Consider the following 18,274-nt stretch of genomic DNA (forward strand, 5'->3'; position numbering starts at 1 on the left):
CCTTCCTTCCTTCCTTCCTTCCTTCCTTCCTTCCTTCCTTCCTTCCTTCCTTCCTTCCTTCCTTCCTTCCTTCCTTCCTTCCTTCCTTTCTCTGTTTCTCTCTCTCTTTCTCTCTTTCTTGCTTACTTGCTTTCCATCTGACATAGATTTAATACAAGTATTAATTCCAAGGCAGACAACTGGTAAGGACTAGGCAATGGCAGCTAAGTGACTTGCCCGGTAGGTATCACCCAGCTAGGAAGTGTCTGAGTTCAGATTTGAACCTAGGACCTCCCGTCTCTAGGCTTGGCAGTCTAGCCACCGGGGGCTCCCTAGCTGCCTCCTTCAATGTAGCCTTCTTCCCTTTCCTCCTTTCTATCCCAACAAACTCCAGCTAGTTTGACAGCACCCTTAACCCCTTGATGACATGGGCAAACAACCCTCCCCCCACTAGCATCTCTCTCTTTACCCTGGTACTAGTCATTCAGTGACAGCCCCGGCTGGCTCCTTAGCCCCAGGGACAAAGGCCACACTGTGTCACTGTGGTCCAGCTTTAAACTAGGTCACACTGAGACCTCTGTCCCCAGCTTAGGGGTGAGGGGAAGACGGCACCAAGGTGACAGGCCTCTTTTCCTGATTTTCTTCCTCCCCTCACCCCACAAATTCAGGGAGCTGATTCTCCCCAGGGAAACTTGACAGAAGGCAGCTTGTGTTTCAACCTGAGGAACAATAATTCATTCACTGCTTAGGCTGACCAGTCATACCAAGGACCAGGCTGGGTTCAATACTCTGATTGTCCCTGGCAGAAAGAGGGCGTCCATTCTCCAGCTGTGGTCATCTCTTCCCCACTTGCCTGCTCCCCATCACCATCAGTAAGTCATTCCCTGAGTCTTCCCGTCATTCCTCCTGCTCCCGGGCTAGCCCCTTTCTTGTTCTTCCCTTCTGTACGGCAGGATTCTTAGCCTGGAATCTAGGGATTCTCTGAGGGGTTGTGGGTAGATTTCAGGGAGTTTGTGAACTTGGATGGAGAAAAAAAATGGCATCTGTTTTTCAGCAACCTCTAACCAAATTTTAGCATTTCCTTCCTTTAGGAAGATTGTGGATCACAGACATTCTGAGAAGGCAGTCCCTAGGCTTTTCCAGATTGTCAAAGGGGTCCTAGACACTGGGGCACAGGAGATAGAGAGCCAGGCTTGGAGATGGGAGGACCTGGGTTCAAGTCTAACCTCAGACACTTTCTAGCTGTGTGACCGTGGGCAAGTCACTTAATCCCAATGGCCTAGCCTTTCCCCCTTTTCTATCTTAGAATTAATACAAAGGCATAAGGTAAGGGTTTAAAAAAAAGTCCTTGACATGGAAAAGGTTAAGAAGCCATGCTCCAGGGAACAGCTGATTCTTATCTCCTGTCATCACCCTTGACTTCCCACCAGCCTGCCAGACCTAAACGATTTGTCCACTCTGTTCCCCACCTCCTTCCTGCTCAAAGTCCCAGCAAGAATCTTCCCTCTCCTCTAATTTTAACTCTCTGGAAACCAGAGCTGAGTTTCACTCCCCCTAAATTTAGCCTAGAACCCTGAAAAGAGTAGCTGTGACTTCAAGATTCCCTTTCGTTCTAGGAAGTTGGCTGCTTCCCTCCCAGAAAATTTTAAGCGAGTTCTCCACCTCCCCTAGTAGGATAGCTGGGTGGAGATTTATAATGGCTACTGGTAGATTCCTGAGCCACAAACTCAACATGCCACCCCATAAATCCCTGGTCGTAGGACGGCTTTATAAGGATGCCCTGTTTTCAGAGGGTGGAATGGCTGACCACTCCTGGGTGGGGCAAAGATGGAGCTCACGATAAGGGCCTCTGGGCTGACCCCTCCACTGAGCCGTGACCCTGGTCCCCAGTCAGAGTGAGAAAGAGAAAGGCTGCCATTATCCCCTTCTCCATCACATCCCTGTAGACCGCTGGGACCAGGGAGAGCCCTAAAACATCAGGATGTAGTTTTCCAGAGAGAGAGAGAGAGAGCATGGGATAATGGGAAGAGCGTGAGCTTTAGGGTCAGGAGAGAACCGGATTGAAATCTCATGCATGGCTTTTATTAGCTATGGGCAGGCCATCCAACCTCCAAGGTTCCCTCTCTCCGTTTCTCTTTCTGTAAAAGGGGATAAAGATATTCACGTTACTCCTTTTGTTAGGCGGCTCAAGTCTGTCACAATCTGGCTCCCGTCTACCTTTCCAGACTTATTAGATATAAGTTTCCTTCACAGAATCCAGGGTTCAGCCAAATTGGCTTTCTCATGTGCCACAGATGTTATCTCCCACCAAAATGCCTTTGTATACACAAGCTATTCTCCTGGGCCTGAAACGCATCCCCTCTTCACCTTGGGCTCTTAGAATCCCTTGTTTCCTTATAGATTTAGCTTGAATACCACCTTCCCTGGGAGGCCTTTCCTGTTCCCCCAGTTGTCTTGTATTTGTTTGTGTAGAAAGTCAACATAGCATAATGGAACAGAGAGCTGGCCTCGAAACCAGGAAGACCTGAGTTCAGATTCTACGTCCAATTCAAATGGACTGTGTGACCCTGGCCAAGTCACTTATGTTCTCAGTGCCCTAAGATTATTTAAGTTGTAAAGAAGATGTGACCTGCATTAGTAAAAAAGGAATTTCCTCTCTTGGGAGTTCCCTATGCTAGTGGAAACTAGGTCTAGTCTCCCCTCCATATATAAAAAAAACCATTTTAATATATAAATAATATATTTGTATATGTATGTATATTATACTTTTTAACCCTTCTTTTTGTCTTAGAATTGAGACTGACCCTCAATCCACTGAGCCACTTCCCTGCCCCTGGCTTTGTAGATTTTATCTTTCGTAATCCCCATGTACAGTAAAGTGTTTAATTAATGCTTGCTTGATGGATTGGTTATTCACCTCTAGGGACTGTCATAAGGGAAGTGTTTTGTCACCATAAAGCAAAGGCCTGAGATGGTTGCTATTATCCTTATTGTTCTGGGGCAAAGAGCTTTCTGGTTCCTTTTTCCTCTCCCTCCATCTCTGGCGGCCTCCATCCCAGGCACTCTTCCTTCCTCCCAGGACACAGACATCACATTTGGGGCTCCGGCCTCAGTCAGCCCCCGGGGAGAGCCCTTGTTCCTGCCCTCCCAGGCTTGGGGGAAGACCCTGCTGTAGAAGCCGTCCTTTCTCTCAGACCGTTGGGAAGGGGGGTTCTAGGAAGCCTCTGGCCCAGAGACGGGGCAGGGAGGGAACCTGAGGATGACTCATCAGCCTGAAAGCTTAGGAGCTGGGAAAAAAACATGCATTTCCTCTCCTGAGGGTCCAGCTGGAGAGTGAGGGATCCAGGACTGGTCTGGAGGGACATTCACTAGAAGAAACCCGTAGGAGACACTCCAAAGCCAAGTCCTGAGGTTTGTTATCCAGTTGTTTCAATCCCGTCTCACTCTTCCTGACCCCATTTGGGGTTTTCTTGGCAGAGATCCTGGAGAGGTTTGCCATTTCCTTCTCCAACTCATTTTATAGATGAGGAAATGGAGGCAAACAGGATGAAATGACTTGCCCAGGGTCACACAGGCTAGTTTTGAACTCTGGTCTCCCCAACTCCAGGCCTGGCACTCGATCCCCTGCCACACTTAGGGTTCACTGGTAGCAAAAAAAAAAAGGCACCTCTGGGTGCTGAGGTGCTAACTGTAGTCCCACCTCTATACTAATTCGGAAACCCGAGCTATTTCTCATATCTTTTCTCCCCTTCGGGTACCATCTGGACAATAGATATTTAGCTGTTTGGCCCAAGGCTCTCTCTGTGTGGTGAGAGGCATTATGTGTGCACGAAGGTAGAAGTTGGGGCTGTAGTGCTCAGTTTATGATCCCTCACCCCTGATGTTCAATATCATTTTTTTAAAAACTTCTAATAAAGGGCAGCTGGGTGGCTCAGTGGATAGAGAGCCAGACCTAGAGATGGGAGGTCCTGGGTTCCAATCTGACCTCAGATACCTCCTAGCTGTGGGTGACCCTGGGCAAGTCACTTAACCCCCATTGCCTAGCCCTTATAGCTCTTCTGCCGTGGAACCAACATTTAGTATGTATTCTAAGACAGAAGGTAAGAATTTAGAAAAATAATAAATAAAAATTTAAAAATAAAAAGCTTTTCATATATGTGAATCTTTTGGTCACTGCATAGAAACGGCAGACATAGCTTCTGCCCTCTTGGAATTGCTCGTTTAAACAATATGAATTACAGAATACGGATTAGAATTTATGGTCTTATATGGATGAAATACACACAGGCAGGACAGCAGAAGCACTCATGACATTAAGAGCAGATTTGGGGGCCGCTGGGTGGCTCAGTGGATTGAGAGTCAGGCATAGAGATCCTGGAAGGTCCTGGGTTCAAATCTGACCTCACATACTTCCTAGCTGGGTGACTCTCAACAAGTCATTTGACCTCAGTTGTCCAGTCCTTACCAATCTTCTGCCTTGGAACCAATATACAGTATTGATTCTAAGACAGAAAGTAAGAATTTTTGTTTTTTAAGAGCAAATGGTTTAATGCACTTCCCTTCCCGTCTAATGTACATTTAGAGACAAGGCAGATTTTGTCATGCAAAGCCTATTATCTCCCAGTCAGGGATCCTGGAGAGGGGAATACTGAATTGCATAGGACGTTGGACCTTTAAGGTCCCTTACAACTTTAATATTTTATGATTTAAAAAATAACAAATCTGATTTTATGGATACCTTTTGTTTACACGTTTTGTCCATTTCCAAATGTCTTCTCTTCACCCCAACTTTCCCATCAAACCATCCCTTTTATAATTTTAGAGAAGAAAAAGCAGTTTAGCAAAACTAATCAGCATGTTGACTAGATCTGATAATCAATGCAGGGTTCCCTACCCCTAGTCCCTCCGGTCTCAGCAATGCAAGAGAGTAAGGTGGTTTGTTTTTTTCTCATCTTTTCTCTGGGTCAGGCTTGATTATTATAATTATACCAAATTTGATGTTGTTCATTCTTTCTGTTTAATATTCTGTGAATCATCTTGGCCTTGGTTTTCTCTAACATAAGGAAATTAGACTAAGCAATTTTTAAAAATTCCTTCCAGCTCTGACATTCTAGGAAGTGGGATTTTAGGACCCATTGAAATGATGAGCGAGGAATCCCTTGGCAGGAAAGAGCTGTCAAGGATGTAGAGTCTTAGTGTTGAAAGGGCTCTAGGAAATCATTTGGTCTAACTTCTTGCCAAATACAAGGCCTGACCTCTAAAGCATCTCTGCCAGGTGGCCAGTGACTAATCAGATAATGTATGTAAAAGAGTTGGAGAAGTTTAAAGCTCTCTATAGAAATGTTCGTTGTTATTCAGGATCTGGCTGAATACTTCATTTCCTACAGTTCTGATCTATAAGAAATAACTTCTTGGTCTTGGGCCAAAATCTTTCTCCCTGGAACTTCCACACATTGATCCCAGCTCTACTCTCTGGAGGTAGGACACAAATCCACTGATTTCCTCTGCTACCCCACAGCCCTGTACCTATTAGAAGCCCTGTTCTGACCCGTTCATCTTGTCTCAGAACAAACATTCCTAGTCCCTTCCTCTAACGAGACGATGTCCACATTTGTTAACCTTCCTAAATCACCCTCTACTTCATCAAAGTTTTTGTTGTTTTTAACTTAAAATTTTTTTTCAACTTCATGTAGAAACAATTTTTGACAATTATTTTCTGACAGTTTGAGATTCAGATTCTCTCTCTCCTCTGCTCATCGAGGATATAAATAATCTGATATAGGTGTACCAGCGCTTTCATGCAATGCATATTTACCATATAATACAAATATTAATTTGTATATTTACCATGTCTTGATTGAAGACACATAGCTCATATACAATAAAAATTCATGAAGGAAATAAAGTGAAGGATAGCCTCCTTTGATCTGCATTCAGACTCCAACAGTTCCTTCTTTGACTGCGGATACCATTTTTCATTATAGGTCTCTTGTGGATATCTTGGGAACTTCTTTTGCTGATAATAGTTTAGTCCTTCATTGTTGATCATGGTACAGTAGTATTTCTGTTCCTGCATATGTTGTTCTCATGGTTCTGCTCACTTCTCTTTGCATCAGTTCATATAAGTCTTTCCAGGTTTTTTCTGAACTCATCTTGTTGATCATTTATTATGACACAATAGTATTCCATTACAACCATATTCCACAATTTACTCATCCATTCCCCAAACTGATGGACATCCCTTCAATTTCTTTTTTTAAACATTTATTAATATTTATTTTTTAGAAAAGTTAACATGGTTCATCCCTTCAATTTCTAATTCTTTGCCTCTACAAAAAGAGCTGCTAAAAATATTTTTGTACAACTAGGTCCTTTTCCCCTATCTTTGATCTCTTTGGGATACAGACTCAATAATAGTACCTGCTAGGTCAAAGGATATGTGTGTACAGTTTTCCAGCCCTCTGGGCATGGTTCCATATTACTCTCCAGAATGGTTGTATCAGTTCACAGTTCCACCAAGAGGGTATTAGTGTCCCAAATTTCCTACATACCTTTCAACATTTATCATTTTCCTTTTTAAACAAGCAATACCACTGCTGAGTCTGTATCCCAAGGAGATTAGAAAAAGGAGGAAAGTACCTACTTGTACAAAAATATTTATAGCAGCCAGTGGCAAAGAATTGGAAACTGAAGGGATGTCCATCAATTGGGGAATGACTGAACAAACTGTGGTATATGTAATTAGCCTATCTGAGGTAGTATCTCTGAGTCATTTAAATTTGCACCTCTCTAATAGTGATTTGGAGCATTTTTTCATATGATTAAAGATAGTTTTAATTTCTATGTCTGAGAGTTGATAGAAAAAATGCTTCATATCCTTTGACCCTTTATCAGTTGTGGAATGCTTTATATTCTTATACATTTGACTCAGTTCTCTATATATTTGAGAAATGAAGACTTTGTCAGAGTTTACCATAGGCTTTTAAAAAACATGGCTTAAAACGTTTTAGCCCTGGGCCAGCAGTTACTAAAATGATTTGACTGTTCTAAGAAGAGGAACAATGCCTTTAAAAGGTAGTTAGGCTGTTTCACAAGCCTTCTCAAGTCTATCAGAAAGGAAATTCTGTGGTGCCTTCCCTTTCAACTCAGCTACTCCCTTGGCCAATCTCCTCCTCAGTCTCCCATTCATTACCTTTGTCTCCTCATGCCCTCAGATGCCCTTATCTTTGACTTTTGTATGATATTCATAACTCACTGCCCATCTGCTCGTATCAATCAATTAGCATGATGTTTTTATCCCACTCTGTGAAATGATTATAAAGTAACAAGGTGAATTTTTTGAACATGAGAGCCATGACAGCTAAGACAAAGATATGGCTGTAAAATTTTAACGACCAGATCTCCAAAAAAAGAGGAAAAATGTTCCACACTTTTAAGTTTAATCTTCATTAACAAAAAAAAATCAAGCCCCAATTTATAATATTTGTCAGTTTCTGAGGTGCTAATATCACTTCTAAAATTGAACAGTCAGTTCTTGGGAGCCACTATGAGCTGGTTCCAGCACATTCCTGAAGGTCCCTTTGGTTTAATCAGTTTTTATTAAACGCCTATTATGTGCCAGAGACTGCTAGATGGGGGTGATTCAAAGGCAAAAATGAAATATATCCCCTGCCTTCAAAGAGTTGACATCCTAGTGAGGACATTGCAAATGGTACACAGAGAAGAAATAGAACGTATATGCAAAGTAATTGTAAGAGGGAGATAGCACCAATGTCTGGGTATCTGTGAGTAGGTGAGGGGTGGGAAGAGAGAGAATAGGAATCAGGAAAGGTCTTGTGTAGGAGAGGCCACGTGAGCCCTGTTTTGAAGTAAGGTCGGGATTTCATGGGGGCAAAGATGAGGACAGGCTGCATTTCAGACATGGCAGCGCTCTGCGCCTTTAGAGATGGAATGTCAATGGGATGTTTTAACGTGAGAACTTCGACCTCAGCTAAGGCAGAGGTATGCTTATAAAATTTTAACAACTGACTCTCAAGAAAACAACAAAAAAGTAGAAGGCCAGTCTTAAACAGAAAATATTTGAAATTAATTTCTTTTTAAAAAAACCCTAAAACTAAACATGACCCCATGAAATAAGACTGGAAAAGTCAGTGGGAGGCAGATTATAGAGTGCTTCCTTTCAAATCTAAATTCTTGTCATTTAAATGAATGTTATTCCCATCCAGGAATCAAATGCTCACTCTGGGAATGCTTGTCATTGCTCAGAACTCCCTGGGAGTTCCTCTTTGGGAACTGCTTTAGAACCTATGACATATGACTTTCAGTATCTCAAAGAGGGGAAATTATTACTCTCTAAGGTTCATTTTGATTTTTACAAAAAGGCACCAAGGTAATGTTGTTTAGCCATTTTTCAGTCTAATTTGTGTCAAAAGCTTTGTTGTTTTGCTTTTCATTCGGGTCCAACTTTTGGTGACTCCGTTTGGGATTTTTTCTTTTCTTTTCTTTTCTTTTTTGGCAAAGATACTAAAAACAGTTTGCCATTTCCTTCTTCAGCTCATTTTCCAGATGAGGAAACTGAGGCAAACAAGGTTAAGGGACTTGCACAGGGTCACACAACTATTAAGTGTCTCAATTTCCACTTAGGAGAGTGAGTCTTCTTGACCCCATGCCCAGCACTCCAGTACCACCTGATTGCCCTCAATGAAGCAATCGAGCAATGAAAATAACATGAGATTTTTGAGTCTCAGGATCTGACTGCCATTTGCATGCCCTCAAGGAGGCCAGTCCACCTCTCTGGGGTTTCTAATTTCCTCTTTTGTAAAATGAGGAAGTTATATCAAGATGATTTCTTAAGGGCTCTTCAAACTCTAAAAATCCATTGGATTGACTAAATCTAGCAACAGCCAATCTGGGAAGACCTCTTGGGGATCTCCTTGGTGTTTGTTTTGAAGACCCCAAACCAAGTAGGCTCTTCCTCACCTATAGTATAGAACGGAGTCCAGAGGAGGATGTAAGGTGTTCACTTACCATGAGAGGGTCCTACCTCATCATTTGGAGAAAGGCTCTGAGAAGGTGAAGGAAACTTCATCCTTTCTTGTAGGACTTTAGCAATCCTGGATGGGTTTGAGGTCTATTCTCAGTGATTGGCAGGGAATAACTCCTATAGGCCAGGGGATTGGAGCCTCCCCAGGTTGGCTGAGGACAGAGGGATGCGATCATTGAGCAAAGCAAACATGGTGCTGACCCATAATCCCTTAAGCCAAGAAGATCCAGGAGGGGCCTGGTTGCCATGGCAATGATATGTTGGCTAGGGGTGGGGATGAGACTATCCAGTCTGGAATTGGCCCTGTTGGCAGTGTAGATAAAAGCCCAGAGGGATGTGGAGTTGAGTATCTCCCATTAGGGGCCCCATCTCAGTTTAGGAGAGGGCTCTGGAGAGATCAAGGAGGTGGAGATTGAAGGCTTTCTTTCTTCCTCTGACCCTGTTTGAGCCATGGTTCTAGGCAGACTACAGGGCAGCTTTTCAGAGCTAGAGAGGAGAAGGAAAGTCTGGGGTGGAGGCAGTAGAGAATATGGGGGCGGGGATAGCTGGATGGGGGACATAGTTCTTTCTGTAGGAAGAACCTTGGACAGGGACAGCAGCCAGGGTCCCCAAGGAGGCCAGGTAGTTTTCAAAGGAGCTTACCTGAGCCCCTTTCTCTAAAAGCTTGATTAGATTCAGAGATTTTTAAGATCTGGAAGGGACCTTAAAGATCACCTTATCCAAGCTCCTCATTTTACAGATGAGGAAATTGAAGGCCAAACAGATTGAGCGATTTGTCCAAGGTCATTCAGCTAGTTGACAGCATTGCTGGGATGGTTCTTCCAAGCCCACTGAGGATTCCTTATTTAGCTCCAAGGGCTTCAGCTAGGAATGGCATCAGTTCACTTCTCTCGTTTCTCCTTTCCCCACCTTCTCTGGCTTCTTCATTGCCCTTGAACCATTTCTCTTTCTTAACATTGCTCTTTATTGCTCCTCTCTCTGTAGCTATAGCAGAGACAGGGGCTAGAACCAGCCAATTCTGGTTCATATTCTCCCATCCCATCTCTTTGCCTCTGTTCTCTGGGGACCCCAAAAATATTGGAGGCTGGGGAAAAGGATGCTAGAGAAACAAAGTTGGTCAAGACGGATTAGAAGGCCTGCCTACATAATGTGTTGATGTGGGTCCCTTGTCTATAGAGAGCCCTATTCTGGGTGCTAGAGAAGAAATTATAAAATTCAGGGAGAGGCAGCTGGGTAGCTCAGTGGAGTGAGAGCCAGGCCTAGAGACAGGAGGTCCTAGGTTCAAACCCGGCCTCAGCCACTTCCCAGCTGTGTGACCCTGGGCAAGTCACTTGACCCCCATTGCCCACCTTTACCACTCTTCCACCTATGAGACAATACACCAAAGTACAAGGGTTTAAAAAAAAAAAATTCAGGGAGAGGAGGAAATACAGCCTGTGCCTGGGGAAGCTACCATTCTGATGGAAGAGATAGTACATGCCCCAGAGGGCATGAGCAGAGAAACAAGTGTCCATTACTTGTCCTTAAAATAAGCTAACATATGAGAAGCCATATGATAGAGATCAGTGACAGCAAAGTCAAATAGAAACGGATCCCTGTAGGCCAAATATTGACTTAGAAAACCACAAATTAACATTATCTAGGTTGCATTGTAGATTTATTTTAAACCCTACCTTCCATCTTGGAATCAATACTATGTATTGGTTCCAAGGCAGAAGAGTGGTAAGGGCTAGGCAATGGGCGCCAAGTGACTTGCCCAGGGTCACACAGCTGGGAAGTATCTGAGGCCAGATTTGTGCATTGTAGATTTTATTTTATTAAACTTTTCCTAAAGACATTTTAAGCAGTATTTGGTAGGAGAATCTCCTGACTTCTTCTCTTGTCGGGTCTGGATTTCTGTTTTCTATGAAGCACACAATATAAGTATTGGTTTGGAAGGATTGCCAGAGAAGTTTGGGCTTTAGGCATCCCTAAGTTGCCATCTTGGCTCTGCCTCTTAAGCAGTATTTGGGAGATTTTTAGCAGTGAATTTGACTCGTCTGGGATAATAAACAGAGGCTTGGCTTTAGGTTTGGGAACACCTGGGGCCAAATCATGCCTCTGATTCATATTGGCTTAGTAACTATGAAGAAAGAGGCCATTTCACCTTTTAGGTTTCAAAATAACTTTCCGCTAGAAGTTACAGAGAAGTTGGTTTGAATTGAAAGAAACTACCAGGTCTGGACTAAAGGATAAAGTGTGTGTGTGTGTGTGTGTGTGTGTGTGTGTGTGTGTGTGTGTGTGTGTGTGTGTGTTGTATAATGGGACAGTTCAAGGGCACAGTAGATAGAGGACCAAGACTAGAGGCAGGAAGACTCCTCTTCCTGAGTCCAAATCTGACCTGAGACACTTCCTAACTGTGTGACCCTGGGCAAGTCACTTAATCCTGTTTGCCTTGTTTCTTCCTCTGGAAAATGAACTGGAGAAGGAAATGGTGAACCACTCTAATATCTTTGCCAAGAAAACTCCCTAAAATGGGGCCACCAAGAGTTGGACTCAACTGAAAAAAAGACTCGTCAACAACAAAACTATATGTGTGTGTACATAAATATGTATATGCAGATATAGAAATTTTACGTGTGTTTATATAGTATGTATATACATATATAGATATATGTATGTGTATATATATTGTTTAATACTATGTGTGTGTTCCGTGCACATACATATACATGCATAGATGCACGCATCTGTATGTATTATCTGCACACACAAGAACTTTACACACACCATCTGGATAGATCCTATAACAACTCTGAGCTCTCATGAGCTCCATTTGAAAGATAAAGAAACTGAGTCTCCAGAGGTGTTCCAAGGGTTTGCCCCAAGGTCACACACTTGCAAGTGTTTGAGGTGGGATTTGAACTAGATTTTCCTGACTCCCAAGTCCTGCACTCTTTCCGCCTTGACTCGGGCACTTAGGTAGTCCCCAAGTGCTGAGGGGGCAGATGGCAGTTCTCTTGTCTAGAGTGTAGACAGGACTAAAGCGGCTGGGCCAGGGGGAGATTTTGGATCCGACCTTGCCCCCAGCTGACCCAATTTCTTCCCTCCCATCTGGCTCACAGAGTCTCTCTCTCCATTCAGGATCCAGCTGCCAGGGGCCCCAGCTGACCATGAATAAGATGAAGAATTTCAAGCGTCGCTTCTCGCTCTCAGTGCCCCGGACAGAGACCATAGAGGAATCTCTAGCTGAATTCACCGAGCAGTTCAACCAACTTAACAGCCGACGGAGCGAAAGTGAGGGTGCTGGGGTGCAGTGCTCCTGGGTGCTAGTCCTGAACATCATTCCCCTGCAGCTTCCCATCCCTAGATGGTTGTAGCTATCCATAGTTTAGAAGGGGACATGAGAAGCTATCAAGCCTAATTCCTTATTTTACAGATGAGGAAACTGAGACATATGTGATTTGCCCGGGGTATCACAGCTAGTAAGTCACCAAGGCAGGGACCTCTCTGGCATACCCTTACAACTTCAATCCCAACTCATCCCTGTAACCTCCAGTCCCAAACCTTGGAGCCATCTCTCCCATGCTGGCCTTGGAAAGGAAGATAGATGCACAAGGAGGGAGGAAGAGGTCTGGGGCAAATTTGCTCCCCCCCCCACCCCACCCCTTTCTGAGGCTAGATAAGGAGCTGCTGCTAATTTTCCCCTCTCAGACCTGGCCCAAGGGCACCTGCAGCTTGGCCCTCTAGTAGGAGACTTCCAGCCTGAGCCCAGTGCCATCTCGCCATCAGAGGAGGATGGGGACAGCCAAGGCCAGTCCTCCCCTGGCATTCGTTACCGAAAACACAACCAGCGTCGCTTCTCCATGGAGGTAAGAGATGATCCCCTGAAACTCAATACCTAGATAAACACGACACATGTCGGGTAGGGCATGTACTCTGGAGGATGGCATAATGTGTGTGTACGGAGACCCTCACAATAATAGCCACGGGAATAGCTAGCATTCATCTAACACTTTAAGCTTTCGCATAGGTTGTCACAATAGATCCTCACTACCAATTTGGGAGGTAGGTGCTATGTCATTATCCCCATTTTACAGGTGAGGAAACTGAGGTTGAAAAAAAGGTTAAAGGACTTGCCCAGAGTCAAGTGTCTTGAGGCCAAATTTAAATTCATGTCTTCCTGGCTTTATCCATCTTACCCCTTGCCTAAGAAGCATAGTAAGTATGAACTGGAAAGGATCATAGAAGTCTCCAGTTCAACCTCCTCATTTTCAGAATATGTAAGTGACTCACCCAAGATAACACTGCTATAGCTGTCTATTCTTGACTTAAAGCTGGGAAGAATTATAAAGGTTATGGAGTCTTTTGTTATTCAGCTATTTTAATTGAATCTGACTTCACAGCCCCATTTGGGATTTTCTTGGCTAAGATATTGGTTTGCCATTTCCTTCTCCAGCTCATTTTACAGATGAGGAAACTGAGGTTAACAGGGCTAAGTGACTTGCCCAGCATCACACAGCTAGGTAGTATCTGAGATCATATTTGAACTCAGATCTTCCTGATTCCAAGCCTGGTGCTCTATCCACTGCACAAACCTAGCTGCCATATGGAGTCTAACCTCCTCATTTAACAGATAAGGAAACTAAGGCTGGGGGAGGTTAGGGGACAAGGAAGCCCTGCAGTCAGAGTCTTAGAACTAGAGGGGATCTCAGAGGCTATTTAGTCTAAACTCCTCATTTTGTGGAAGAACATGGAAACCCAGAGAATAAGTGACATATCTTAGGTCACAAGTGTAATAATTAAATGTGGGAGTGGTTATTGGAAGGAAGCCAGGTCCTCTGACTTCAGAGCAGCCCCATTTCTACTCTACTGGGTAGGGAATCGTACATTTGGGGGACTCTGTTATCTGTGTGTATGTGATCCTATAGATGTAGTATTTGGCATGTTTGTGTATGTATACATTGACAAACCGTAATCATTGGTTGTGCTTTCAGGTTTACAAAAGTTTCCCATTCAAACCTCCAGACATCCTTGTGGAGTATTAATAGACACACAACTATGTCCCTTTTTTCATTTTTGGTTTGGATCTCTGAACCACGTGATATATATTATATATATATATATATATACGATGATATAGAGCCCCATTGGCGAACCTTTTCAGAGTTGGAGTGCCCAGAGGGAAAATTCAAGCTGTCCTGAGCCTGGATTACCCAGAGAGCTGAGGGAGAAATGCTTTGGGCAGCTGCACAGAGGGGTGAGGCAAGGAAAAAAATGTCCTCGGGCGCTGGGAAGAGGGGGAAGGGAGCAGCTCCCCAAGGGCCGGCTTTGCACTCCTGCTACATCTTCGCCAACGAGGGGATCTAGAGAATCCCAGAGGTGGAAACACCCAGCCGAGGCTGACGAACAATTCCGCTGTCACTAACAGCCCTAGAGAGTTGCCCAAGACCCGGAGAGATGTTAGGAGATTTGCCTCGATTCACTGAGTCCCCCGGCCAGTACAGTACGTGCCAGGTTTGGGGCTCAAGCTCAGTTCTACACTCCAAAGCTGGCAGCCCTCTCTCCGTGCTGCCTTTTGCCCTTATTTCATAGGTCTAGAGATAGACTCCAAAGGTTTGCGTGATTTGCTTCAGGCTCTCAAAGCTAGTAAATATTCTGAAGTAGAGCTAGCACGGGGTCTCTTTCGAGTCCAATGCTGGCTTTCTCCCCCCTCCCCGCCTCCTCTAGTATTTCATGTCTCCATCCTGATGTCGGTGGAGGCGTGACCAGTGTGGGAGGCTGAGAGCCGGGGCCGAAGTCTCTCATGGCTCCCAGGTCCTTGAGACTCATCAGAAACCCTCTTTTCATTGTTCCCCTCCAGGATGTCAGCAAACGGCTCTCCCTGCCCATGGACATCCGTCTGCCGCCCGAGTTTCTGCAGAAGCTGCAGCTGGAGAGCCCAGAACTCCCGAAGCCTCTGAGCAGAATGTCCCGCCGGGCATCCCTAGTGAGTCCCTCCACACAGGGTGAGGAGGGGCGGAACACCGTAGGAGCCCCCGGGGAAGGTCCCACTTTCAGCCGGCGGCGTTGTTCCCTGGAGGAAAAGGCAGGGACCTCTCCCTGGGGTCTACATGTTGGCTGAGGGCTCATGGCCGGATTTCAGGAAAAATCCGGCCTTTTGGCTCCACCTGCTGGCCAAGGCAGGACACCGACAGCTGGTCATCCCAACAGCCTCTTGGGTTTGGAAAGCTTCCAGGCTCCCGGATGCCCAGCTTGAGCTGACCAGGGTTGCCCTGGCTCTTGGGGAGGGGCGGGGGTGCAGAGAGCGTACACAGGGCACAAGATTAACTCTATCTGCATAACTCACAAGTTCCCCATCACTTTCTTAAAGCCCAAACCATTATCCAGTTGGTCCATTTCTGAGGTGTAAATGCTCCTGCTGAAAATGAAATGATCAGCTCTAGCCAGTTCAGCCCAAATTCAGCTGTGCGAGTCCAACCTGCTTATTTCATAAGAGGAGAAAACAGACCGGGAGACTTTAGGGGACTTGACCAAAGGCACACATTGGTTAATAATTGATCTGGGAGGGGGTAGCTGGGGGGCTCAGTGGACGGAGAGCCAGGAGATCCTGGATTCAGACCCTTCCTAGCTGGGTGGCCCTGGGCAAGTCATTTAATTCCCATTGCCTACCACTCATTGCTCTTTTGCCTCAGAACCAATACACAGTATTAATTCTAAGACAGAAGGTGAAGGTTTAAAAAAATATTGATCCTGGGGAGGCAGCTAGATGGCACAGTGGATCAAATATTAGTCCTGGAACTGAGTGAGCTTGGGTTCCAATTTGGCCTCTGACACTTCCTAGCCATGTGACCCTGGGCAAGTCACTTAACCCCCATTGCCCATCCCTCTGCCTTAGAGCCAGTACTCAGTATTAATTCTAAGACAGAAGGTAAGGGTTGTTTTGTGTTTGGTTTTTTTTATTTGATCTGAAGGGGGCATCTAGATGGTACAGTGAATAGAGCACCAGGCCTGGAATTGGGTGAACTTGGGTTCCAATCTGGTCTCAGACACTTCCTAGCTATGTGACCCTAGGCAAGTCACTTAACCCCCATTGCCCAGAGCTTACTACTCTTTTACCTTGGAACCAATTATTCATTATTCTAAGATAGCAGGTAAGGGTTTTACCTTTTTTTTTTGAGAGGGGCATCTAGATGGCACAGTGGATAGAGCACCAGGACTGGAATTGGGAAGAGCCAGATTCAAATATGGCCTCAGACACTTCTTCCCTGTTTGATCCTGGGCAAGTCTCTTAACCCTGTTTGTCTAGCCTTTGCCTTTCTGACACACTAAGACAGAAAAAAAAGTTTTTAAAAAATTATTCTGGGTCTAGATGTCAGGATGCCAGAGCTCCTGCCTGGTGCTCTTTCCACTATATCCCACACAGCCTTCTCTGACATTGAGCTCCAGGGGCCATGCCTGAACTCCATTCAGCCCCTGAGTCTATTGAGTAGCCCAGCTGGGGGTAGGGAGTTAGGGGGTGAGGTGTTGCAGAGTTGGGGTGAATTAGAGGCCTGTAGAGTTCCTTGGCATTGAGGAACCCCAGCTAAGCAATGACTCCACGGGGTGAGGGGGTGAGGAAAGTTTGCACATACATTTTGGCTTCCTCCCCAATGCTGCTTCCAGAGCAAATGGGCCAGCTCAGTGAGTTTTGAGGGGAGACTACAGACCGGCAGATAAAATAGTAACTTGGGAACCAGGATTCTTGGGGTGGGGTGGGGGGCTTCCCTCATTCAGAACTAAAGTGGAAGGAAGATGGTGATGATGGTGGTGATGATATATCAGACATATTAATCTCTTTGTTAGTATCTTTCTTTTCCCCTTCTTATCTTCATTTGCTCCTACCATGCAATAATTATGATTGAGTCATTTCGGTTGTGTCTGGCTCTTCCTGACTCCATTGGGGGGTTTTCTTGGCAAAGATACCAGAGTGGTTTATCGTTTCCTTCTCCGGCTCATTTGACAGATGAGGAAACTGAGGCAAACAAGGTTAAATGACTTGCCCAGGGTCACATAGCTAGTAAATATCTGAGGCTAGATTTGAACTCAGGAAAATGAGTCTTCTTCATTCCAAGCCTACCGCTCTAACCACTATGCTAACTAAGTGCCCATCTATACAATGATAATGATCATCATAAGAGCTAGCATTTATATTAGCACTTTAACATTTACAAAGCTCTTTATATATATTTTACTTTATATAAATTTATACCTACTACCATCTATATTAACTTTATGTGTATATGTATATGTGTTACTTTATGTATATATATATATATATTACAACATATAAATATCACTAAACAAGCCTCATAACAACCCTAGAAAGTAGATGCTATTATTATCCCCATTTTACATGTGAGGAAACTGAGGCTGAGAGATTAAGTCATGTGCAGTTCTCTGAGTTCAAATCCAGCATTTTTCCACCGCATACCCTAGGGTGACTCATTTCATCTCCTGTTGGAGAAAGAGCATGAAAGGAGAGATGTTAGTAAGGAGGTGGAGTTTGTGGGGAGTTTATGGGGGGAGCCCTGGAGGAAGTGAACGGTAGCCAATGAGTAGGACATACCCACAGGATGGTGTCTCTTTCTCTCTTCCCTCTCCAGTCCGATATCGGTTTTGGAAAACTGGAAACTTACGTGAAACTGGACAAGTTAGGTGAGGTAAGAGACTAAGCCAGGCTGTGAGAGGGCCTGGGCACTTCTTGGTGGTTTGTGGAGGGGATCTTTCCAAGATGCTGCCCTTGTCCCTAAGAAGGGGCACTGCTCATTAAGGGCTGGGTCCTGGAGAGTCTGGCAAGGCTGCAGACCACGTCCACCTTCCAGGTCCAGATCTACGTCATTCATTTTTTAATTCATTAAAAAAATTATCTCAGTATTCTTCATTTTTATATTCCCTTCATTTACAACATACATCCTTCTCCCAGGTATCCATCCCCTAAAGCAAGGACTGTTGTGTTTATTGCTTGCCTGTGTCTGCTTACTTCACTCTATATCCATCATATTTGTCATTTCTTACATAACAATAATATTCCACTAGTTTGTGTGCTATAATTTTGTTTACTTTTCCCCCAATCACTAGGTATCTATTTTGTTTTCTGGGGTTTCCCCTCCACTATTACAGAAAATACTACTATAAATATTTTGGTGTGTGTAAGGTCGGTCTCTTTCTCTTTCCCTCTTTCTCTCTCTCTCTCCCTCCCTTTCTCCTTCTCTCCCTCCCACTCCCCCCCCC

The 18,274-nt window shown here is 44.6% G+C and overlaps 1 protein-coding gene across 1 annotated transcript in view; it reads left to right on the forward strand.

The window, feature by feature from the left end:
• CDK18 (cyclin dependent kinase 18) overlaps positions 1–18,274 on the forward strand; it is a 62,754-nt gene that overhangs the window by 23,893 nt on the left and 20,587 nt on the right. Inside the window, exons 2-5 of the mRNA XM_044674933.1 lie at positions 12,146–12,298; positions 12,716–12,873; positions 14,865–14,990; positions 17,647–17,698. Of these exons, the coding sequence (XP_044530868.1) occupies positions 12,175–12,298; positions 12,716–12,873; positions 14,865–14,990; positions 17,647–17,698 (460 nt within the window). The 5' untranslated portion in view covers positions 12,146–12,174. The remainder of the gene's footprint in view (positions 1–12,145; positions 12,299–12,715; positions 12,874–14,864; positions 14,991–17,646; positions 17,699–18,274) is intronic.

Source organism: Gracilinanus agilis, chromosome 4 (genome assembly GCF_016433145.1).
Source record: "Gracilinanus agilis isolate LMUSP501 chromosome 4, AgileGrace, whole genome shotgun sequence".
NCBI lineage: Eukaryota > Metazoa > Chordata > Mammalia > Didelphimorphia > Didelphidae > Gracilinanus > Gracilinanus agilis.